The 26,176-nt window shown below is 39.1% G+C and overlaps 1 protein-coding gene across 3 annotated transcripts in view; it reads right to left on the bottom strand.

Annotated features, from left to right (window-relative positions):
• Positions 1-26,176, bottom strand: part of BRCC3 (BRCA1/BRCA2-containing complex subunit 3) — a 61,699-nt gene that overhangs the window by 27,058 nt on the left and 8,465 nt on the right. For all 3 annotated transcript variants that reach the window (XM_043896050.1, XM_043896051.1, XM_043896049.1), the window contains 3 exons: positions 25,118-25,205; positions 15,834-15,922; positions 14,234-14,289 (listed from right to left, as the gene is read on the bottom strand). In XM_043896050.1, the coding sequence (XP_043751985.1) occupies positions 14,234-14,289; positions 15,834-15,922; positions 25,118-25,205 (233 nt within the window). The remainder of the gene's footprint in view (positions 1-14,233; positions 14,290-15,833; positions 15,923-25,117; positions 25,206-26,176) is intronic.

Genomic DNA, 26,176 nt, shown 5'->3' on the forward strand with positions numbered 1-26,176 from the left:
AACTAAGATCACACATAGTTATTGTTCAGTCGTGTCCAACTCTTTGCAACCCCAGGGACTGCAACAAACCAGGCTTCACAGTCCTTCACCATCTCCCAGCATTTGTGCAAATTCACATCCATCAAGTCGGTGATGCCATCCAACCATCTCATCCTTTGTCTTCTCCTTCTCCTTCTGCCTTCAATCTTTCCCAGCATCAGGATCTTTTCTAATGAGTTGACTCTTGGCATCAGGTGGCCAAAGTATTGGAGTTTCAGCTTCAGCCTCAGTCCTTCCAATGAATATTCAGGGTTGATTTCCTTTAGGATGGACTGGTTGGATCTCCTTACAGTCCAAGGGACTCTCAAGAGTCTTCTCCAACACCACAGTTCAAAAGCATCAATTCTTTGGCACTCAGCTTTCTTTGTGGTCCAACTCTCACATCCATACATGACTACCGGAAAAACCATAGCTTTGACTAGACGGACCTTTGTCAACAAAGCAATGTCTTCGCTTTTTAATTCGCTGTCTGGGTTGGTCATAGGTTTTCTTCCCTATGGTACTAACGAGGCACCTAGGATCGCACATGCCACCAGGCAACTAAGCCTGCAAGCCTCAACTAAGACATGCCCCAACTAAGACACATGCAACCAAATGAGTATTTTTTAAAAAGTTCCAAAAAATTAACATTTGACATTGAAAATGGCCCTGTACACCAGCCTTGTGACGCCAAGCAAGTTTCTTAACCTTGGAGGTCATATCCTCATTAGTAAAAGGGGAACAGAGTTGTTACAAGTACCTGGTAAGTTTCCATTAGCATGACTTTTAGCAGATGTCTCCCCAGTATCTATTGATCTAACCATATGCTTTTTCTGCTTTAGTTTGTTGATGTGAAGAATTATATAACATCCTGAATTACCTTGAAATTTCCTGAAGCTGAATGGACTTTATATCTGTGGATTAAACTGAACTTGTTCATTGTGGATTGTTCCCTAATACAGTTATATTTACTGATTTTTTTTTCTGAAGTTTGACATCTATATATGAGATGGGTCAATAGTTTTCTTCTATGTTATCTCAAACTGGGTTTTGGTGTTAAAATTATTCTACCTGTTTTAAAAATGGAGGAACTTTTAAGCTTTCCATATTGTCTATGATAATGTAGAAATTGAATTAGACCCATCCATCTTTCAAAAGTTAGAATTCAGCTGTAAAGCTATGTAAACTGGCTGTCTTTTAAAATTACAGATCCTTAATCACCATTTTCAATCTCTACTTTGGTAGACTGAATAAGTTTTCTTAATTTCTTAATTTCTAAATTTCTTAATTTTGATATGAGACTATCATATGAGTGCAATCACACCGTAGGTAGCCTTTGGAGACTCACTTCTTTCACTCAGACCATGAAATTCTTCCAAGTTGTTGCTTGTTATCAAAAGTTCATTCCTGGGACTCTTCCCTGGTGGTCCAGTGGCTAAGACTCCGAGCTTGCAATGCAGGGGGCCTGGGTTCAATTCCTGGTCAGGGAACTAAATCCCACATGCGGTAAGTAAAGATCCTGCATTCTACAACTAAGACCCCAGGCAGGCAATTAAATGTAAATTTCTTTTAAGCTCATTCCTTTTTACTGCTGATTAGTTCTTCAATGGAAGTCTTAGGCTTTCATAATCAATTCACCTATTGAAGGAATTTGGGTTGCTTCCACTTTGTGACAATTATGAATAAATTAAGAAATATACACACATACATACATATACATATGCAAACAGGGTTTGTGTGAAATTGTGTTCAGTTCTCTATGGAGTAGGACTCCTGGGTCACACATTAAGCATACATTCAACTTTATACAAAACTGTCAAAAGAGTTTTCTAAAGTGACAATACCATTGTGCATTTCCACCAGCATCATGAGAGTTCTAGTCTGCATCCCTGCCAGCATTTGGCACTGTTGATAAGTTTTATTTTAATGACTCTAATGGGTATGTAGGGGTATCTCATTGCAGTTTCAATTTTCACTTCCCCAGTACTTAAGGAGCTCAGTATCTTTTCCTGAACAGTGATGTTCAGTTAATCTTTTTATGTGCTTACTTGCCATTCTTACGTACTTCTTGGTGAAGTATCTGCTCATATCTTCTGCCCATTTTTTATTGGGTTGTTTCCTTTTTTATTGTTGAGTTTTGGGAGTTCTTTGTATATTCTAGATACAAGTCTGTTGTCAGATAAATTATTTGAAATATTTTCCTACTGTAGCTACTGTTTTCATTATCTTTAGTTTCTTTCATTCTGTAGTTTTTAATTTTGATGACGTGTTCACATATTTCTTTTATGGAAAATGTTTTTTAACAGTTTTATTGTAGTTGATTTACAATGTTGTTTTGGTTTCAGGTGTACACCAAACTGAATCAGTTAAATATATATATCCACTCTTTTTAAGATTCTTTTCCCATATAGGTCATTACAAAGTATTGAGAAGAGTTCCCTGTGCTGTATTCAATTTCAGTTTTTCAGTTCAGTTGCTCACTCATGTCCAACTCTTTGCAACCCCATTAACAGCAGCACGCCAGGCTTCCCTGTTCATCATCAACTCCCAGAGCTTGCTCAAACTCATGTCCATCCAGTTGGGTGATGCCATCCAACTATCTTCTCTGTCATCCCCTTCTCCTCCTGCCTTCAATCTTTCCCAGCATCAGTGTCTTTTCAGATGAGTCAGTTCTTCACATCAGGGGCCAAAGTATTGGAGTTTCAGCTTCAGCATCAGTCCTTCCAATGAACACCCAGGACTGATCTCCTTTAGGATGGACTGGTTGGATCTCCTTACAGTCCAAGGGACTCACAAGAGTCTTCTCCAACACCACAGTTCAAAAGCATCAATTTCTCTGTGCTCAGCTTTCTTTGTGGTCCAACTCTCTCACATTCATACATGACTACTGGAAAAGCCATAGCTTTGACTAGACAGACATTTGTTGGCAAAGTAATGTCTCTGCTTTTTAATACGCTCTCTAGGCTGGTCATAGCTTTTCTTCCAAAGAGCAAGCGTCTTTTAATTTCATCACTGCAGTCACCATCTGCAGTGATTTTGGAGCCCAAGAAAATAAAGTCTCTCACTGTTTCCATTGTTTGCCCATCTATTTGCCATGAAGTGATGGGACCAGATGCCATGATCTTACTTTTTGTATAGTAGATCCTTATTATTCATCATATATAGTAGTACATATATGTCAATCCCAATCTCCCAATTTATCTGCATCCTCCTTTTTCCCCCTGGTAACCAAAAGTTTGTTTTCTACATCTGTGACTTTGCTTTTCTCTTACAAATGAGTTCATGGAAAATGCTTTCAGTTCCAAGAATAAGAAATTGTTGGCAAGCCCAGTATTCTATAGATTTTCTATCTTTTCCCCTAAAACTTCCATACTGTTTTCAGTTTGGACCTATGATCCCTTTAAATTTTTGTTTGGTATGAGATTTAGATTGATGTTTATTTTGTATATGGTAGTCGAACTGTCCTAACACGTGTTGACAAGGCTATCCTTTCTCTACTAAATAGCTCTTCAGCTTTGTCAAAAATCTTTGTGGGGGTCTACTTCTGAACATGACTCTGTTCCACTAATCTAGGTATTTATCCCTTAACCGATACTACACTGTCTTATTATCATTTCATAATAAGTCCTAAAACTGTGTAGTGTGATTCCGCCAACTTTATTCTTCCTTTTCAAAATGAAGGTTTTCAACTTTCTTTGCCTTTCCATATAAATTTTAGAATCAGTTTGTATCTACAAAATACTCTTGCTGAATTTTTGACTATTGCTCTCTAAATCTATAGATTATTTTGAGAACTGAAATCTTGACTATTAAACTGCTGAGTCTTCTAGTCCATAAACATGGTATGTCTTTCCATTTAACCAGGTTTTTTTTTTATATCTTTCATCAACATTCTGTGGTCTTCAGCATGTAGATTTGATAGATTTTGATAATTTTTACACCTGTTTCATTTTTTGTAGTACTGTGTTAAAAATTTGTTTCTGATTTTCCATTGCTAGCATAAATATTCCCTTTGTGTGTTGACACCACATCCTGTTGCTATCATTTAAATCACTTATTAGTTCTATGAATTTCTTTATAAATTCCTTGGGATTTTTTATGCAAACAACCATGTTTTATGCAAATGGGGATTGATTTATCTTTTCCAATCCATATGCCTTTTACTTCTTGCTTTATTGCACTAAGACTTCAGGCACAAAGTTAAATAGAAGTGGGTAGAGGGGGATTTTCAGCACCAAACTCTACTTCTAGGATTATTATGATTGATAGACCTTTAAATCTACAGGTCTCTCCAGCTCTGTTTTTTGGAGGTAAAATTCAGAGAACATAAAATTCACCACTATAGCCATTTTAAAGTGTGTGATTCAGGGACTTGTACATTCACAATATTGTGCAACCATTACCGTTAACCTAATTCTATAATAGTTTCTTCACCCCAAAATGAAAGCCCACACCTGTTAAGCAGTCACTCCCTGTTATGGTCTGAATTGTGCCCCCTCTCCACGCAAATTCAAATGTTGAAACCTTAAGCCCCAGTACCTCAGAAGGTGACTGCATTTGGAGAAAGGGCCTTTGAAGAGGTAATTAAAATAAAATGACAGTTAAGGTTGGGTCCAAGTCCAGTCTGACCGGTGCCCTTATAAGAGAAGGAAATTTGGACATGCAAAGTAACAGGCATGCACATGTATGGGAAAAAGGCTACGTGAGGACATAATGAGAAGGCAACCATCTGCAAGCCAGGAAAGTGAAAGTGAAAGAAAGTGAAGGTTGCTCAGTCGTGTCCGACTCTTTGCAAAGGCCAGAGTACTGGAGGGGGTAGCCTTTCCCTTCTCCAGGGGATCTTCCCAACCCAGGGATCAAACCCAGGTCTCCCACAATGCAGGCAGATTCTTTACCAACTGAGCCACCAGGGAAGCCCAAGAATGCTGGAATGGGCAGCCTAGCCCTCCTCCATGGGATCTTCCCGACCCAGGAATTGAACTGGGGTCTCCTGCATTGCAGGTGGATTCTTTACCAACTGAGCTATGAAGCCAAGAGGAAACCTCAAAAGAAACCTGGTCTGCCAGCACCTTGATCTTGGCACTTCTAGCCTCCAGAACTGTGAGAAAAACACTGATAAATTTCTGTTGTTTAAGCCACTCAGTTGGTGCTATTTTTTACAGAAGCCCTGGCAAAATAATACATTCCCAGTTTATCTCTTTCCTCTAATTTTTGTCACTACAGATCTGCCTGTTCTGGACATTTCCTACCACATGGCCTTTTGCACCTGGCTTCTTTCACTTAACATGTATTCAGGGTCACAGCATTTATCAGTACCTCATTCCTGTTTATGATAGAAAAGTCCAGTGTATGTTTATACTACTTTTTGTTTATCCACTTATCAGATGATGGACATCTGGGTTTTTTTCACTTTTTGTCTATTTATGGACAGTGCTGCCATGAACATTCAAGTATGTTTTTTTTCCATTTAAAATTCTTTTTTTTTTCATTTATTTTTATTAGTTGGAGGCTAATTACTTTACAATATTGTAGTGGTTTTTGTCATACATTGACATGTACATATTTTTTTTGAATACCTGTTTTCTGTTGTCTCTTGTATACACTTAGGACTGGAATTGCTAGGTCATATGGTAATTCAGTATACACATTTTTGAGGACATCACCAAACTTTTCCACAGCATCTGAATCATTCTAGATTCCCACTTACAATGAGTCAAGGTTTCTTTCTCCACATCCTCAGCCACACATTATTTTCCTTCAAAAAAATTATAGCCATCCTAAAGTGAAGTGAAGTGAAAGTCGCTCAGTCATGTCTGACTCTTTGTGACCCCATGAGTCTATACCGTCCATGGAATTCTCCAGACCAGAATACTGGAGTGGGTAGCCTATTCCTTCTCCAGGGGATCTTCCCAACCCAGGGATCGAACCGAGATCTCCCGCATTGCAGGTGGATTCTTTACCATCTGAGCCACCAGGGAAGCCCAAGAATACTGGAGTGGGTAGCCTTTCCCTTCTCCAGGGGATCTTCTCGACCCAGGGATCGAACCCAGGTCTCCTGCATTGCAGGTGGATTCTTTACCAGCTGAGCCACAAGGGTAGTCCATGGTCATCCTAGTATCTCATTACAGGTCTTAAAGACTAATGATGTTGGGCAGCTGTTTCTGTGGTCACTATATATCCTCCTTGGAGAAGTGGCAATTCGAATCCTTTGCCCATTTTTAAAAATTGAGATGAAATTTACATAACATAAAATTAGCCATTTTAAAGGCAACAATTCGGGAGGTGGGAGGGGGGATCGGGATGGGGAATACGTGTAAATCTATTGCTGATTCATGTCAATGTATGACAAAACCCACTGAAAAAATAAATAAATAAATAAATAAATAAAGGAAACACTAAAAAAAAAATAAATTTAAAAAAAAATAGAAAAAAAATAAAGGCAACAATTCAATAGAATTTAGTACATTTACAGTGTTGTAAGACCACAACTTCTATGTAGTTCTAAAAAACTTACATTTCCCCAAAATAAAATCCCGTATCAATTAAAGCAACTGCTCCCCATCCTTCCCTCTGACCAACCCATGCCAAACACCAGTCTTTGTCTCTATTCTGGATACTTCATATAAATGAAATCTTACAGTATGTGACCTGTTTTGTTTGACTTCCTTCACTTAGCATTAATGCTTTCAAAGTCCTTCCACATTGTAGTATGTTTCAGCACCTCATTCATATTTTTGCAATGAGTAATAGTCCACTGAATGCATATATCATTAAATTTTGTTTATCCATTCATCAGTTGATGGACATTTGGGTCATTTCCAACTTTTGGCTATTGTGAACAGTGCTGCTATGAATATTCATGTCCAAGTGTTTGAGTACCTGTTTTTAATTCTTTTTGGTATATACCTAGGAATAGAGTTGCTAAATCATATTTCTGTGTTTAACTTTTTGGAGAACCTCCCCCTGATGCTTTCTCACAGCAGCCTCACCATTTTACATTCCCCATCAGCAATGCCTGAAGGTTGCAATTTCTCCACATCTCTGTCAACATTTGTTATTCTCCATTTTTAATATTATGGTCAACTCAGTGGATTATGGTGGGATCTTGTTATAGTTTTGCTTTGCATTTTCCAAATAACTAATGATGTCGAGCATCTTTCCATGTGCCTGTGAACCTTTTGCATATTTACTTTGGAGAAATATCTATTTAAGTCCTGTACCAATTTTTAAGATGTCATTTTATACATTCTGGATACTAGACTCATTCAGATATCAGATTTTCAGTATTTTCTTCTATTCTATAGGTTGTCATTTGGCTTCCTTGATGTCATTTGATGCAGAAAAGTTGTTATGAAATCCAATTTATCTGTTTTCTTTTGTTATTCATGTTTTTGGTATCATATATAAGACTCCATTACCAAATCCAATGTCATGAAAATTTCAGTTCAGTTCAGGTCAGTTGCTCAGTCGTGTCCAACTCTTTGCAACCCCATGAACCTCAGCATGCCAGGCCTCCCTGTCCATCACCAACTCCCGGAGTCCACCCAAACCCATGTCCATCAAGTCAGTGATGCCCTCCAACCATCTCATCCTCTGTCATGCCCTTCCCCTCCTGCCTTCAATCTTTCCCCGCATCAGTGTCTTTTCAAATGAGTCAGCTCTTCGCATCAGGTGGCCAAAGTATTGGAGTTTCAGCTTCAACATCAGTCCTTCCAATGAAAACTCAGGACTGATCTCCTTTAGGATGGACTGGTTGGATCTCCTTGCAGTCCAAGGGACTCTCAAGAGTCTTCTCCAACACCACAGTTCAAAAGCATCCATTCTTTGATGCTCAGCTTTCTTTATAGAAATTTTCTTTCATGAAAATTTACCCCTATGTTTTCTTCTAAGCATTTTATAGTTTTAGCTCTTCTGTTTATGTCATTAATTTTTATACCTGGTGTATGTGGATAACCAGTTGTTCCAGCACCACTTATTGAACAAACTCTTCTTTCCTCATTGAATGACATCAGCACCTTTCGTGAAAACCAATTGGCCGTAGATAAGCAGCTTTATTTACTTCATTAGTGTCTATGTCTCTACTTTTGCCAGATCCACAAACTTTGGTTAGTGAAACTTTGTAATAAGTTCTGAAATCTGGAAGTATGACTCCTCGAATTTAATTCTTCTTTTTTGATATTTTGACTCTTCAGGACAGTTTGGAATTCCATGAATTTGAGGATCATCTTTTCCATATCTGGAAAAAGGGCCATTGGAATTTTATAGGGATTTTACTGAATCTTTGGTAAGTACTGTCATCTTCACAATATTGTGTCTTCTGATTCATAAACAAGCGATGTCTTTTAATTTATTTAAGTATTCTTCCTTTCAGCAATGTATCCTAGTTTTAACTTTACAACTCTTTCCATTCTTGCTTAAATTTTTTCCAAGGTATTTTATTATTTTGGATGCCATCATAAATGGATTTTTAAGTGTCCTTTTTTTGATGGTTCATTGCTGGTGTATAGAAATACAACTGATTTTGAACAGTGCACCTTTGCTGAATTTGTTTATCAACTCTAGTAGCTCTGGGGTGTTTAACATTTTCTATATATAGGATCACATCACCAGCAAATAGCTTTACTTTTTACTTTCCAATTTGGATGCCCTTTCTGTTTTTGCCTAATTGTTTTGGCTAGAACTACCAGTAAAATGTTGAGTAAAAGTGATAAAAGTGGGCAACCTTGTCTTGTTCCTGATCTTATGGGAGAAACCTTTCAGTCTTTCAACGAGTAAAATGTTAGCTGTGGGATTCATAAAAGCCCATAAATATTGAGACATGTTCCCTAGATCCCTAGTTTTTTGATTGTTTTATTATGATTTTTAAAGTTGTCAAATGCTTTTTGTGCATCATGTGTGTTTTTTTTTCTTCTTCATTCTATTAACGTGGAGTATTAATCAACTGATTTTCTTATGTGCTGTTGAATTCAGTATGGTAGTCTTTTGTTGACGATTTTTGCATATTAAAAAGATTATATGCCATGATCAAGTGGGATTTACCCTGGCATACAAGTGATGTTCAACATAAGAACTAGTTAGACAAAGATATCACAAAAAATTGTAAAATGTTATTATGAATACAGATGCAAAAATCCTCAACTAAATACTACCACACTGAATCCAATAGCATCTTTGGCCTCTGGAAAGAGTTTGAGAAGGATTAGTGTTAATCCTTCTTTAACTGGGTGGCAGAATTAACCAGTGAAGTCCTCTGCTGGTCTTGGAATTGTCTTTGTTGAGGTGTTTCTGAATACTGAGTCAATCTATTTAATTTTTATAAGTCTGTTCAAGTTTTCCATTTCTGTTTGAACCAGTTTTGGCAATTTGTTTTTCTAGGAATTTGTCTACTTCATTTAGGTTATCTAACAGTTGTTCAGTTCTACCTTATAACCATTTTTTTATTTCTGTAAAGTGAAAAGTGAAGTCGCTCAGTCGTGTCCAACTCTTTGCGACCCCATGGACTGTAGCCTATCAGGCTCGTCCATCCATGCATTTTTCCAGGCAAGAATATGAGTGGGTTGCCATTTCCTTCTCCAGGAGATCATCCTGACCCAGGGATTGAACCCAGGTCTCCCACATTGTAGGCAGACCATCTGAGCCACCAGGGAAGTCTATTTCTGTAAAGTTGGTAGTAATGTCCCTGCTTTGATTTCAGATTTTAGGTTCTTGTCTCTTCTCTCATCTTTATTAGTCACGTATGCAGATAGATAAAGATAAGTCAATTTTGTTGCTCTTTACAAAGAACTAACTTTTGCTTTCTTTCATTCTGTTATTTCTCTATTCCCTATTTTCTTTGTCTTTATTAATTTCCTTCGTTAACTGCTTAGAATTTAGTTTGCACTTCTTTTTCTATTTCCTTAATATGTAAAGTTAGATTACTGATTGGAGGTATTTTTTTAAAGTTGGCATGTATAGTGATAAATTCCTCTGTGAGCACTGCTTCTGCTGCATCCCATAATATTGCTATGTTGTGTTTTCATGTTATTAGTTTCAAAATATTTTCTAATTTATCTTGTGATCAACACTGGTTGGTTAAGAGCATGTTTTTTCATTTCCACATATCCATGAATTTTCCAGATTTCTCTCTGTAACTGATTTCAGATTCCATTCCATTTTTGTAGAAGATATTCTGTATGATTCCAATCTTCAAAACTTTACTGAGGCTTGTTTTGTGAGCTAACCTGTGGTTTATCCTTGAGAGTGTTTCATGTGCCCTTGGAGAGGGTGTGAATTCAGCTGTTGTTTGGTAAGGAATTTTGTATGTCTGTTAGGTGTAGCTTGTTTATAGCATTATTCAGATATATTTCATTATTTTTTTCTAGTTGTTCTATCCTTTATTGAAAGTGGGGTGAAGCCTCCCACTAGTGTGTTTCTCTCTTCAATTCTGTTAATTTGTGTGTGGTACATTTTGGGGTTCTTTTGTTAGGTGCATATATGTTTATAATTGTTATGCCTCTATCATTTTATGTTCCTCAATTCGTCCACTACTGCCTTTTGTATAATAAAGACATTTTCTAGTACACTGTTTTCTTTCCTTCCTCCCTTCCTTTCTCCCTCTCTCTACTATGTATCTCTATTTTTCTTAATAGTTTCTCAGGAAACTGCAATTAACATATTTTTTTAATTTTATTTATTTATTTATTATTTTTGACTGAGTTATACAGTCCAGGTCAGAATACTGGAGTGGGTAGCCTTTCCTTTCTCCAGGGGATCTTCCCAACCCAGGGATCAAGCCCAGGTCCCCCGCATTGCAGGCAGATTCTCTACCAGCTGAGCCACAAGGGAAGCCCTACAATTAATATCTTAATTTATAAGAATTTAGCTCAAATTAAGGACATCCCTAGTGGCTCAATGGTAAAGAATCCACCTGCCAATGTGGGAGATGCAGGTTCAATTCCTGGGTTATACACCATGTTTATTTCTGAGTGCTAGTATTATGGGTACTTTTCTTCTTTCCGTATTTTATGAAATTTTTTTGTGATAAGTATGTATTATTTGGGGCATCCCAGGTGGTTCCATGGTAAAGAATTTGCCTGCCAGTACAGGAGACAAAGGTTCAATCCCTGGGTTGGGAAGATCCCCTGGAGGAGGACATGGTATTCTTCTTGCCTGGAAAGTTCCACGGATTGAGGTGCCTGGTGGGCTACAGTCCACGGAGCTGCAAAGAGTCAGACATGACCCAGCACAACAATTATACTTAGTCATATTCACAATGTTCCTACATAACTCCATTCCGATGCTTTTGTATTATTGTTATCACATCTTTCTACAATATGTGACTATCAACTTAGATTTATAACTGTTGCTTTATGTAGTTGTCTTGGAGTTGAAATTCGTGGATGTACAATTAGGTTCATACCTTTCAAAAATTTGAGATGTTTTTGACCATGATTTCTTTGGATACATTTTCTGCCCCTTTCCATCCTCTACTCAGACTCCTATTATGAGTTCACTGATCATGCTTTAAGATGCCCAGCAGGTCTTAGGCTCTTCGTTTTTCTTCATTCTTTTTTTCTTTCCTTAGACTGGATAATGTCAATTCACCTGTCTTCAAGTTTGGTGATTCTTTCTTTTGTCTTCTCAAACCTGCTATCGAACCCATCTAGTGAATTTTTCACTTCCTTTATTGTACTTCTCAGTCTAAGAATTCTTATTTGATTCCTTTTTATAACTTCTCTCTTTATGGATATTTTCTATTAGATAGTCTCTATCATTCACATGACTTTCTTTGGTTCTTTGTATATCGTATGCTTTAGCTATTTGAGAATATTTTAAACAGCTGATAGACAGTCTTTGTCTAGTAAGCCCAATGGCTTGGCTTACTCCACGAATGCTTTTCCTGCTTACAGCCCATAATTTGTTTATCTGAATGCCTTTTTGTTGTTGAAAACTGGGGTTTGTCATTGCTGCTTGTTTTATCTGATTTTGTTTGTGCATTTAGTGACTTTCCATAACTAATTTTTTATAGTCTGGATTCTTTGCTATGTATGGCCAGTGAGGTCTCTTTCCTGTTAGCTTAGTGGCCATCTAATGACTTGAGAGGGATTTCCTTATATATGGAGATTCTGGTGTTTCTTTCTGGATTTAGTATTTGCCTGCTTGCTATAAAATATTGATTAGTTTCTAGAGTTCCAATAAAGTTGATTCTGACAGTTTTTGCCTGACTATTCACTGCTTTTATGGAGGTCTTTTAAAGTTTCCTACTCTGCCATTTTTACTGATGTAGCTCTCTCTAGTCACTTTTTCAATGTTAATGTTCAATTTGGAATTCTTTAACCATTAGGGTTATTAATGAAGAATAAAAGTATTTTCAGGCAAGCACAGACTCAGGTTTAGCTCAAATGCACACTTTTCTTAGGAAGTTACTGAAGAGTCTTTAACAGCAAAATGACAGAGTGAACCAGAAAAATGACATGAAATCCAGACAACAACAGAACTAACTCAGGAGGATAATGAAGAAGAGTCCCAGGACATTAGCTGAGACCTGATTAGCAAAGGAAAAGGGAAGGCTTTAGGGAGTGATCCTAGGAAAAAGCAAAGATTCCAAAGATCTCCATAGTACGCTTAAGAATTTGGAGCTCAGGGAGGTGATAAAGGCACAGAAATAAGAGATAAAAAGCCATTCAGAACATCATGAAAAAGCAAAAAGCTATACAAGAAAGGAAATAGAATCACAGCATACTACTTTACAGTGCTTGGTTGTACATGGAATAATATTTACAGAAGCATGACAATATAAACATTTTGCTTCCTAATCTTAGAATCAACAAGCAGACAAAGCACAGAAAACGCAATTATGATCACAAACACAGAACCCAGATTTTTGCAACTGTGAAAGTATCAAGGTTTATGGTAAATCTGTCAGTAACAGTAGGGAGTCAAAAGATATTGTCTGTTATCTGCTGTTGATAGGATAATTAAAGCAGCAAACTACTTAAGGTTAGAAAAGTAACAACAGAAGAACAGAAAGGAGGAATATAACTACACTGGGCAGAACGGAGATGGGCCAGTATCAGTGGGCTAAATCCTCCTTTGTGAGAAGAAGAGCTAATATCTAAAATTAGTAAATCAAGAAAAAATATCAAAAAGTATGTTATTTAGAGATATCAAAGGAAATATTAGAAGAACTAAAAACAAGATTTGGAGAAAGAAGTCATTCCTCCTGAGGAGTAAGACTATTGATCATAAAATGTGTACCATTCTGTATTTTTATTCACATACATCTATTACTGTGATGAAAACTGTAACCCTTGTGTATGATTCAACATTCCAAACCCATGTAAAAATACAATGAAGTCTTCCCACTTCCTCTCTGCTGCAGTGACTGATGTGTTTTTGTCCAGATATTCATGAATGGTATAGCATTCTATACATACTATTCTTGTACCCTGCCTTTTACTATTTAACAATGTATCTTGGAGATGTATATGTATCACTCCTGAGCTTCCTCCTATTTTTAATAGCCGAATATTATTCTATTATTTAGATATATCATAATTTATTTAATCAGTACTATACTGAGAGACACCTGTTCTTTTCCCCAGGTCTTTGCTCTTTCAAACAACGATATTATTAGAAATTGAGCAATACTGTAAGAAAAAAATCTGAAGCATTCTTTGCTTCTGTCTCCCAATGAGATATTGAATGTTGCTTTCATCCCTGCCTACTTGGTGCCTGCCATGGTGTATGGCATGCAGTAAATACTGTATTTGCTAATTTAGCTTGAACAAAATTTCAATGAGGGAAGTAAGCTAGGTAAACATTTCAATGAGATGCTGTACATCTAAAATCAAGTTTATGGCACAGGATACCCAAGAGCTTATACAAATCTATAAGACTGCATACTCAGTCTTTGTTTCACAATTCATCAGAGAAAGAAAATGTTAACAGTGCAACTCAGTTTAGAATAATACTAGAAAGGAAATCTGGGACAGGGCTGTAATGATGTAATTGCAATGTCCAGACTACTTATGTTAGCCTAGCTTTGTATATCCCCAGTATCCAAGATACTAAAGAGATGCTAACTCCTCACAGAGATGTTAGTAAGTATAAGTAGACTACAGAATTCTCCGCATCTTACTAATGAGAGAAATATTAATAAAATGAAACAAAACAATCAATTCCCTGGACTGGAGATTAACCCACCCATACATACATATATCTCTGTCATACTTACTCTGAGCTCTTTTGGGCCTGTATGGATTGAAAGCAAGTATAGAGTACCCGTCCAGTCTTAAAAAAAAAAAAAAAAAGAAAAAAAAAAGAAAAAAAGAAATAAAAGTCACACAGAGGATTAGTATTGAAAAAAGTACAGCAACTTAGTAGACTGTAACCTAAAACTCAAATGCCCCTCTGGAACTGGAAGGTTAGAAGAGATTTCTAAAGATGGAATATGCATAAATCAGTTTCTGTAAGAAGGATAAAATACTCAGTCAACATGAAATGGCTACAATGAAACATCTGCTCATATGACAGCAGATAAATGGTCACCCAAGAAACTGAGAAACCCATTCAGACTCCTTTGTTGGAAACTGACAAACTGATTCTGTAACTATCTATAATGACAATAAATAAATTTATAATGACAAAGCCAGAAGCATTTCAATGAACTATGAAGTTCAAGATACTGAACTTCAATGTTTTCAGAAGAGTGATATTATGAAGACTATTCACTATGAACATAGATCCTGAGACTATAACTAATGTACTAAACAACAGAACACACTTGGTGAGCTGGCAAAATTCACACTTGCAGTGTGAAATTTTCTTTTCATTTGCAGTGACACATAGTAAAAGCTCTTGATCAGAACATAAAACTCAAACAGAGGCACTCTAAATAGAGAATGGCGTGCATGCTAAGTTGCTTCAGTCATGTCTGACTTTTTGCAACCCTGTGAACTATAGCCCGCCAGACTCCTCTGTCCATAGGATTCACCAGGTAAGAATACCAGAATGGGTTGCCATGTCTTTCTCCAGGGGATCTTCCCTGAGAATGGCAAGACTAGCCATTGATTGAGCTACTTAACTACTCTGAGCTTCAGTTTACTTATCCAGAAAATATGGATAATAGTAACCCTCAGAGGCTGTTGTCAGGGTCTGAGCATATTTATGTCAAACACATAATGACTAAGTGCCATACAATCCATGATAAATGGTGGCACTTGTTACTATGATTAGCCATCAAAAAATATACAGAATCTGGCCACTTCTCATTGACTCCACTCCTACTGCTGTAGTCAAATGTCCATTATCTCTTCCCCAGTTACTGCAGTTTCTCCTTAACTGGTTTCATGGAAGTCATGGATTCTGCATCCCCTCCTTCCCTGTGTCCCCACCAGCACCCCCTACCCCAGACATCACTGGTAGATGAGCACACGAGTTATCATCCAAACCAGGATACTTCCAAGAAGTAAAGGTGTGGCCTGAATAGGAGATTGGGGGCAGTGGGGTGAAACTGGGACTAATGGAGGCAAGCTGGGACAGATGGTCGTGTTGCAGCCACACTGACTTCCTCAATGTCCCCCCAAACATGCCATGCTCACCGCAGGGTCTTTTCACTGGCTCTTTCCCCTGCCTGGAATGCTCTTCCCCCAAGAAATCCTCAAGACTTGCTCCCTCACTATCTTCAGGTCCTGACTCAATGACCCTGCTCGTTGAAACCTTCCCTGGACACACTATGCAAATTCCCAAAGATCTTTCTCTATTCTGTGTGTGTGTGTTTATACCTGCACATGCCTACATGCCCACATCCACAGAGAGACACACACACACAATACCTTTGTATTTTTATCTTCTATGAAGCAGGAAAATATAAGTCCTACAAAGCCTTGATCCATCATCTGGTACATGGCTTGTGTGCGGACATCTGCAAAGAAACAAAGATAAAAATCCACTGTCAGTGAACTCTATCTCCCAGATGTGAAAATATAAAGATACCCAGGATTCAGATTCTAAAAGGACAATGGGGATATATTGGAATGACAATACTCTTGTCAAAGTATAAGTTTTTTCCTTCGTTAGGGAAATACTATGGCAATTAAATAATAAAATGTACTAATGATTCTAGGATGCCTAGCCCATGACTAGCCCTGCTATGAAACAGAGTGTAGAAAGAAGATGGAAAACTTCTATTAGCCCCAAAACACTTGATAATTTCTTGCAGGAGGACTCCAAAAGAAAATAAAAACGCACGGAAAGGAGACAAAAAAAGATTTCTGAGAATAAACTTTTGATGGACAGCTTCTAAAGAAGTGAATATATTAGACCTGATATTAAAGAATGGCAGTGTCGAACTATAACCTAGGAAACCATTGTACAGAAGTGACTGCTATATTTTAAATGGATAACCAATAAGGACCTACTCTATAGCACAGGGAACTCTGTTCAATGTTCTGTAGCAGCCTGGATGGGAGGGGAGTTTGGGGGAGAATGGATACATGTATATGGATGGCTGAGTCCCTCTGCTGTCCAAATGAAACTGTCACAACATTGTGAATCAGCTGTTGTTGCAGATGTTCAGTCACCCAGTCATGTCCGACTCTTTGCGAACCCATTGACTGAAGCATGCCAAGCTCTCTGTCCCTCACCACCTCTCAAAATTTGCCCAAGTTCATGTCCATTGCATCAGCAATGCTATCCAGCCATCTCATCTTAATCTTTCCCAGCCTCAGGGACTTTTCCAATGAGTCAGCTGTTCGCATCAGGTGACCAAATTCAGTATCAGCCCCATCCCAATTCCCAAGAAGGGTACTACTAAAGAATATGCTAACCGTTGGACAACCACACTCATCTCCCATGCTAGTAAGGTCATGCTTAAAATCTTGCATGCTAGGCTTCAACAATAAGTGAACCATGAACTTCCAGATGTTCAAGCTGGATTTAGAAAAGGCAGAGGAACCAGAGATTAAATTGCCAGCATTCGCTGGATTATAGAGAAAGCAAGGGAATTCCAAAAAAACATCTACCTCTGTTTCATCAACTACACCAAAGCCTTGGACTGTGTGGATCATAATAAACTGTGGAAAGCTCTTAGAGAGACGGGAATATTAGACCATCTTACCTGTCTCCCAAGAAACCTGTATGAGGGTCAAGAAGCAACATTTAGAATCCTGTATGGGACAACTGACTGGTTCAAGATTGAGAAGGAAGTACAACAGGGCTGTCTGCTGTCACCCTGTTTGTTTAACCTATATGCTGAGCACATCATGAGAAATGCCGGGCTGAATGAGTTACAAGCTGGAATCAAGACAGGCGGGAGAAACATCAACAACCTTAGATATGTGGATGATACCACTCTAATGGTAGAAAGCAAAGAGGAACTAAAGGGCCCCTTGATAAGGGTGAAAGGAGAGTGAAAGAGGTGACTTAAAACTAAATATTACACTAAGTTCCTGGCATCTAGCCCCATTGCTGCTGCTGCTGCTGCTAAGTCGCTTTAGTCGTGTCCAACTCTTAGCGACCCCATGGACTGCAGCCTACCAGGCTCCTCTGTTCATGATATTTTCCAGGCAAGAGTACTGGAGTGGGTTGCCATTGCCTTCTCCAGCCCCATTACTGCATGGCAAACAGAAGGGGATGGTGACTGCAGCCATGAAATCAAAGACACCTGTTTCTTGGCAACAAACCTAGACAGTGTGTTGAAAAGCAGAGACATTATTCTGCTGACAAAGGTCCATATAGTCAAGGCTATGACCTTCCCATATGGTATGATCACCTATATTATCAGCCTATGGTATAATGGTTCCAAATTGGTATATGGTTCCAAATCGGGAAAGGAGTACGTCAAGACTGTATATTGTCACCCTGCTTATTTAACTTATATGCAGAGTACATCATGAGAAACGCTGGGATGGATAAAGCACAAGCTGGAATCAAGACTGCCGGGAGAAATATCGATAACCTCAGATATGCAGATGACACCACCCTTATGGCAGAAAGTGAAGAAGAACTAAAGAGCCCCTTGATGAAAGTGAAAGAGGAGAGTGAAAAAGTTGGCTTAAAGCTCAACATTCAGAAAACTAAGATCATGGCATCTGGTCCCATCACTTCATAGCAAATAGATGGAGAAACAGTGGAAACAGTGACAAACTTTATTTTGGGGGGCTCCAAAATCACTGCAGATGGTGACTGCAGCCATGAAATTAAAAGACACTTACTGCTTGGAAGGAAAGCTATGACCAATCTAGACAGCATATTAAGAAGCAGAGACATTACTTTGCCAACAAAGGTCCATCTAGTCAGGGCTATTGTTTTTCCAGTGGTCATGTATGGATGTGAGAATTGGACTGTGAAGAAAGCTGAGCACCAAAGAATTGATGCTTTTGAACTGTGTTGTTGGAGAAGACTCTTGAGAGTTCCTTGGACTGCAAGGAGATCCAACCAGTCCATCCTAAAGGAGATCAGTCCTGAATATTCATTGGAAGGACTGATGCTGAAGCTGAAATTCCAGTACTTTGGCCACCTGATGTGAAGAGCTGACTCATTTGAAAAGACACTGATGCTGGGAAAGATTGAAGGCGGGAAGAGAAGGGGGTGACAGAGGATGAGATGGTTGGATGGCATCACTGACTCAATGGACACAAGTTTGAGTAACCTCCGGGAGTTGGTGATGGACAGGGAGGCCTGGAGTGCTGCGGTCTATGGGGTCGCAAAGAGTCAGACATAACTGAGCGACTGAACTGAACTGAACTGATGGTATAATCAGCTATACCCCAATACAAAATAAAAAGTTAAAAAAAAAAAAAAAGACTCACAGACTTAGAGAACAAACTTATAGTTTCCATGGCAAAGGACAGAGGGAAGGGATAGTTAAGGACTTTGGGATGGCCATGTCCGCACTGCTGTATTTATTTTTTTTTTCTTTTTTTTTTTTTATTTATTTTTTTTTGTCATACATTGATATGAATCAGCCATAGATTTACACGTATTCCCCATCCCGCACTGCTGTATTTAAAATGGATAATAACAAGGACCTACTGTATAGCACATGGATCTGCTCCATGTCATGTGGCAGCCTGGATGTGAGGGGGCTTTGAGGGAGAATGGATACATGTATATGTATGGCTGAGTCCCTTTGTGGTCCACCTGAAACTATCACACCATTGTATGTTAACTGCCTATACTTCAATACAAAATAAAAAAGTTTGTTTTTTTTTCTAAAAAAAAGTGACTATAGTAGAATTAAACACTACATTCCAGGGAATAGAAACAAAATCTCACTAAATAGTTATGCAATTTTTGAAAAGGAAATCATAAACACCAGATAACATTTGAAAGGATTAAAAATTACCAAACACTGAACAGATGCCAAGTTGAAAGGTCTGAAGCCTTCAGACCACAATTTATGGATACAAAAGATCCAGCAAAACGGTGCAGAGAGCATGGTTTCATCTGGTGCCTTATGCCAATTTACCTTGTTTTAGATGTTCTTAAAGATACTTTGCATTTATACCTTTTTATCTGGATCGGGACTTCTACCTACCATCTTCCTAAATAAAAAGGGAACTCCTGACATAGATGATTTATGGGCCTAAAGCCAGACTAGGTGCACATAACTTGCCTACCACATATATGCAACTCAACATGTCCAAAAGCACAGACTGGATTTCCTCCACAGGATCTATTCCAAATGCATCCCCTTCTCAATCAGCAGCAATTCCATCCTTCCAGGTGAGAGTGTTCATGGCCTCAGTAGAGAGGCCAGAAGTCCCCAAACGGCAGGAGGAAACAAACTTCTCATCCTGCGTTGTCATGGCAATGCCTGGTTCTGCCTAAACTTAACTCCATCTCGAACTTTGAGCTCTGCAATGCATTTTTCTCACGGAAGTGTCTTTCTGAAGCCATCATAAGGAACTATGTATTTGCTTGGAGATCAGCCTGTCTTCAAGATTCTTGGCAATTGTTTTACGGCCTGGGGATGAATCACCCTTCGTCAGTGTGATCTCAAGAAGCATGTTGTGGGTGAGGGGCCTGGTGCCGCTCTGTTTTGGTTTCCTTTCTCTGATTAGCAACTTGCTTGCTTATAGGTATATAGTTCAGTTCCATTCAGTTGCTCAGTCGTGTCTGACTTTGTGACCCCATGAACTGCAGCACGCCAGGCCTCCCTGTCCATCACCAACTCCCGGAGTTTACTCAAACTCATGTCCATTGAGTCAGTGATGCCATCCAGCCATCTCATCCTCTGTCGTCCCCTTCTCCTCCTGCCCTCAATCTTTCCCAGTATCAGGGTCTTTTCCAATGAGTCAGTTCTTCACATCAGATGGCCAAAGTAGTGGCATTTAAGCTTCAACATCAGTCCTTCCAACAAACATTCAGGACTGATCTCCTTTAGGATGGACTGGTTGGATGTCCTTGCAGTCCAAGGAACTCTCAAGAGTCTTCTCCAACAACACAGTTCAAAAGCATCAATTCTTTGGTGCTCAGTTTTCTTTATAGTCCAGCTATCACATCCATACATGACTACTGGAAAATAGGTATATAACTCCTTGCTAAAAAGTAGCGAGGAGGCACTCTTTCTGCCCCCTTTTGATGTCTGTGTCAGAAGCTTTCTCCATCTCTTTTAGACTTTAATAACACTATATTATACACAAAAAGCTCTGAGTGATCAAGCCTCATCACTGGCCCTGGATCAATTTCCTCTGGTCTGGGGGCCACGCATCTTGGCGTCAGTCACGGCTTGTGGCAGCAACCTTTCACAGGGTCCCCACCATCACCTCCCCGCCCTCACTTCCCACCAGTGTCCCCCTTGATCACTCAGCTCCAGCCACACTGGCGTTACTGCTTTTCATCATATATTCCAGCCATGCTCGTCCTCAGGGCCTGTGCAGTGACTATTCCTCTCTGCCTGGAATGCTCTTCCCCAAGATATTTGCACAGTCATTCTCACTTCCTGCAAGTTTTGGATCCCCCATTACTTCCTCCATGAGGTCTAACCATGCGCCTTAAAATATAGAAACTCTTTGCCCTTTACCTTGATGTACGTCTTTTCATCAGATACCTTAATTCCTTGTCAATTACAACCGAAAGGCCGAACCCAAAAGATATACTTTAGTCTAAAGGATGGCAGTCTATGAGAACTTCCTGCAACTGTGTTGTCCAGTTTTCTTTCAGCATCAGATGGTCTCAAGGCACAAAAGAATGCCCACTTCCCATTTCCTGGTGTGAAACAATCACATATATAATCTCTCATTCTCTTAAAAACCTTTATTCTGGGGCCTGTGGTCTCTGTTTCAGGCAAGTTGAGAGTAAATGACAAAAGATGAGAGATGATATGCACAATTTGTCTTTAGAATATGAGCCCTGAGTTAGCCATCCCATTATAATAAAATTTTGGTTCCGCCTTCACTTACTCTGGCTCTTGTCCTAACAGAGTTTCCATCTTAGTCGGTTTGCTAAGAAGAGCACAGAAATGTAATATCCAACAAAATAAAAATTGTTGATGATTCTGAGGAGTATTGACTTGTAATTTCTAGAAGAGAATGTTTGTTTAGGAAAATGTAAATGTTTTAAATGACTGGTTATAGAAAACTGCTTAATTAAAACCACAGCCTATATTTGTCACGGTAGGTTGATGGGATCCAGCAACTTTTGGTGATAAATTAACTAACAATGACATCACTCTAACAGTGTTTCATTTCTTACAAAACAACTGAGTAGGTATCAAAAATAAGAACATACCTACAGTCACACTTGTTCTCTTACTATGCACTTCCAAAGACAGGAAAGTGAATGTAAGAGTGACTTAAAAATAGTGCCAAGTCTCACGCAATTTACAAGATGCTACTGCTGCTGCTGCTAAGTCGCTTCAGTTGTGTCCAGCTCTGTGCGACTCCATAGACGGCGGCCCACCAGGCTCCCCCGTCCCTGGGATTCTCCAGGCAAGAACACTGGAGTGGGCTGCCATTTCCTTCTCCAATGCAGGAAAGTGAAAATTGAAAGTGAAGTCATTCAGTTGTGTCCAACTCTTAGCGACCCCATAGACTGCAGCCTACCAGGCTCCTCTGTCCATGGGATTTTCTAGGCAAGAGTACTGGAGTGGGTTGCTATTGCCTTCTCCAATTTACGATTTAGGCTGTGCTATTTCAATTGCTTGTCTTTTTCTTTTGGAAACCATGAGTAAGTAAGTGAAGTTGCTCAGTCATGTCCAACTCTTTGCGACCCCATGGACTATACAGTCCATGGAATTCTCCAGGCCAGAACACTGGAGTGGGTAGCCTTTCCCTTCTCCAGGGGAATCTTCCCAACCCAGGGATTGAACCCAGGTCTTCTGCATGGCAGGCAGATTCTTTACCAGCTGAGCCACCAGGGAAGCCCCTTGGAAACCATGCCCTTTAGGTAAAATTTGGGGAAGTTAGTTGCACAGGTATGATGTCACTCAACTATCTCTTTCCTCACCACCAAACTTAAGCTTCCTCTTCCATTTCCTGTTTTCATAAATAGCATTCCCACTTGATGGGACAAAGCAGACCCTGGGTAATCAGAGGCCCCCAATTCACAGAAACCTCTGTTCAGATACTGACTCTGCTACTTAGTAGCTGTCTTGTCTGGGATGAGGCCTTTCAGCTCAGAGTCTGGGCTTAGTTTCTTCCCTTAAGAGCCATGCAGCCCTCATGATTATCTGAAAAGTGTTTCAAGAAGTAGAGAGTGGTTGTAGAGTCACATGCTACATAATGTGGAGACTTAAGAATGTTTCCTAGATTTTCAACGTGAATGTCTCTGGTGACTCTGGCATGATCCACTTCAACAGTAATAGGCTAGGAGCCAGACTACAGTGAGGTGAGGAGTAGGCATGACAGCATTACAATTCTTGTTACACATATACACACCCCATTCTCACAGCCTTCTCTCTCTCTTCCTTTTCTTGAATGGAAAAAAAAAATGTCATTTACTCTTTTCATTCATTAACATAGCTAGGGATTCTTTCCCTATGAAATGTATGTACTGTACATACTTTAAGTCAAACTTTTTTTAAAATTCATCACTCATTTTTTTTCCAAGGCCTGCTAATACAGGGCCACTGTTTGACTCGATTCTGAAATGGCTGTTTGGAGATAAGCTGTATACAGCAATTTATCAGGGAGATCATTTTTTCTTTACTTCTACTCACAGTTCGACCACCACAAATCCTCTTTAGATGGCAGCTGAGAGACCTAATGGATTCTTCTTGTTAATCATTCAAATGGTGTCTGCCCTGCAACTTTAGATATTCAATTGTACTCTCTCTTTGTCCTTAAAAGAGTTTTGCTGATGAATACTGTGGCATCTTTTTTTGGTATTGTAATAAACATGGGACAAAAATGCCATATAGAGTCATCCCTCAGTATTTGCAGGGATTTGTTTCAGGACACTTAACTCCCAGGGCAGATACCAAAATCTGCAGAGGCTCAAGTCTCTTCAATAAAATGGTGCAATATTTGCATATAACCTAGGCACATCCTCCCATATACTTTAAATCATCTATTATTAATATAATACCTCCTGCTGCTGCTGCTAAGTCGCTTCAGTCGTGTCTGACTCTGTGCCACCCCACAGACGGCAGCCCACAAGGTTTCTTTGTCCCTGGGATTCTCCAGGCAAGAATACTGGAGTGGGTTGCCATTTCCTTCTAATATAACACCTGATACAATGTAAATAGTTGCAAATACTATAACAGTTGCCAGCATGCAGCAAATTCCAGGTGCTCAGTTCGATGAGCCAACAAAAAAATTAGAACGATGCCAGTAATTTCAATAATTGTAGGATATCAATATAAATTTATCAATTTTGATAAATGCACACTGTGACTATATAAGAGAATTCTTTGTATTTAAGAGAGTCACACCAAGAGTACCTAGGAGTAAAGGGGGATTGGGGTCTGCAACTTACTCTCACACACATGCATATACATACATGTATGTAGACAGAGTTATACAGCAAATGTTTTGAAATGTTAACATTTGGCAAATCTGGAGGAAGAGTATTCAGGAATTCTGTGTACTATTTTATCAACTTCAAGTCTGAAATTATGTCAAAATCAAAGTTAAAAATACCACTATTCTTGTTGCCACAGGTTCCAGCTTCCAACTTTTTCTCTTCCATCAAACAAAGTGTTTCGATCCACTCCCTGGAATTGTGGCAATAACAAACAGGGTGAGGAAAGATGAATTTAGAGCAGGTACATTTTAGAAAAGCTCTCCCAGGTGACTGAGAGGTAGTCTTCACCACATGAAGAACCATGACTCCTAATTTGGGGGAATTCATGTCACAGGGTAGATGAACACAGAAGTGTTCTAATCCACTGATGACTATGGCTAGGATGAGAACCTCACAGTGGAGAGACTACAGACCTAGGAGACAGATCTGGTTCAAACCTCAGCTCTGCTAACTCCTCACTGACGTGAGGGGGGAGACCTCTAACTCACAGGGTAGAGGAGAAAACATTCATTTCTGCAAGTCAAGTTATTCTACGTCTTTCCAAAGAGTCGGGTACAGACAAAAAGATGACCATGATTAGACAAAAGGGATAAAAATCAAAGGAGAGAAAACAATTTTGTTTAATTATACTAATTAGAGGGGTGAGAAGGTAGCTTCAGAGCACCAAGATATAGGATGATATATATGTCAAAGAGAAAAAGTAAACATCAAGTTTGTAAATGCCCCCCTTTACATCTTTGATTCTTCCAAATGGGAGTGTACCAGACAGGCACATTCAACAATTTTCAGTTACAGTTTATTTATTATTAGCAATAAGACTCTATTTGGATATCAGCCAGTTGTCAGGTTTTAGTCCTGATTTCCTGAACAGTGTCAAAATGGAGCACTGAAATTTTATCTCTGTGAACAACAAATCAGTATGACATAAATCAGTACTTTTAAAACTGTAAAATGAAAAGAAGGACATCTGCTTAAAGAGAGGACTTCCCTGGTGGCTTGGATGGTAAAGAGTCTGCCTGTAATGCTGGAGACCAGGGTTCAAACCCTGGGTCGGGAAGATCCCCTGGAGAAACCATAAGCCGTGTAGCAGAGAAGGAAAAATGATATTCATTTCTAAAAACAATAAACACTACAACCCTAGAATACTTACCAACATGTGAAGGCCAAACAGTTATATGGGGATGGGAGTGATACCAACCCACAACTCTCATGGGGCGACCCGTCAGTTCAGCCAACCTGTGTGTCTGTCAAGGTATTTTCAACTTGTGGAAACAAAATCTGTGATGCTAATAAGGGCTCAGAGAGCATCTTAAAGTTTCAAGTAAACCCGTTACAATTTAATGTCAACAAAAATCTAAAAAGGTCAAAGGTCAATGCCAAAATATCCCACACTTTCCATCTAAAGATGAAGGTTTTTCTTTTTTAAAAAAAGCAGAATTGGTTTCCATTCTTGGATACAGTTATAGCCTCTTAATCCAGTTTAGCTAGTATTTGGATGTCACATGATTAACTTGAGTAATCCTCTATTCTCTCTCTAGTCCAACCTATCCTTATCCTCTTAAGAAGTGCAAAATTTTTAAAAAGTCATGGGGGGGCTTCCTTGGTGGCTCAGTGGTGAAGAATCTGGCTGCCAGTGCAGAGGATGCAGAACTGATCCCCGATCTCGGAAGATCACATATGCCATTGAGCAACTAAGCCCATGCGCCTTAACTATCTGAGGCTCTACCTTGAGATAAGAACTCAGCTGAAGAGAAAAAGCTGTCCCCTTCTGTTGCTGGTTCATTTTCCTGAAAATGACTTACGTTGAAACCCAACAGACCTGTCTACACAACTAAGTCTAAGACAACTTTTTAGGCAATCCCTGGTGGTCCGGTGGTTAGGGCTCCACGCTTGTACTGCACTACCATCAGTAAAAGGCTGAAAATAACCTCAACATCTGCATGAGGTCAGCCCAACCATCAAGGGCTGTGTTATGCAGGCTTAAGAGTGAGGTATCTCTGTATCGGTGGACAATTCTCTAGGTACACTGTTATGTACCATTACAGCTACCATATGTATTCAAAACTCTGTAAAAAAGAAAACATTCGTATATGTTTCTGTATGCAAATAATTCAACCATAAAGATACATGAAGACGTGATAGTCCTGGTTATGTCCAGGGAGGAATGGTTGGGGAACTAGGGCATGGAAGCTGGAGAGAAGTACTTATT

This window comes from Cervus elaphus, chromosome X (assembly GCF_910594005.1).
Source record: "Cervus elaphus chromosome X, mCerEla1.1, whole genome shotgun sequence".
NCBI lineage: Eukaryota > Metazoa > Chordata > Mammalia > Artiodactyla > Cervidae > Cervus > Cervus elaphus.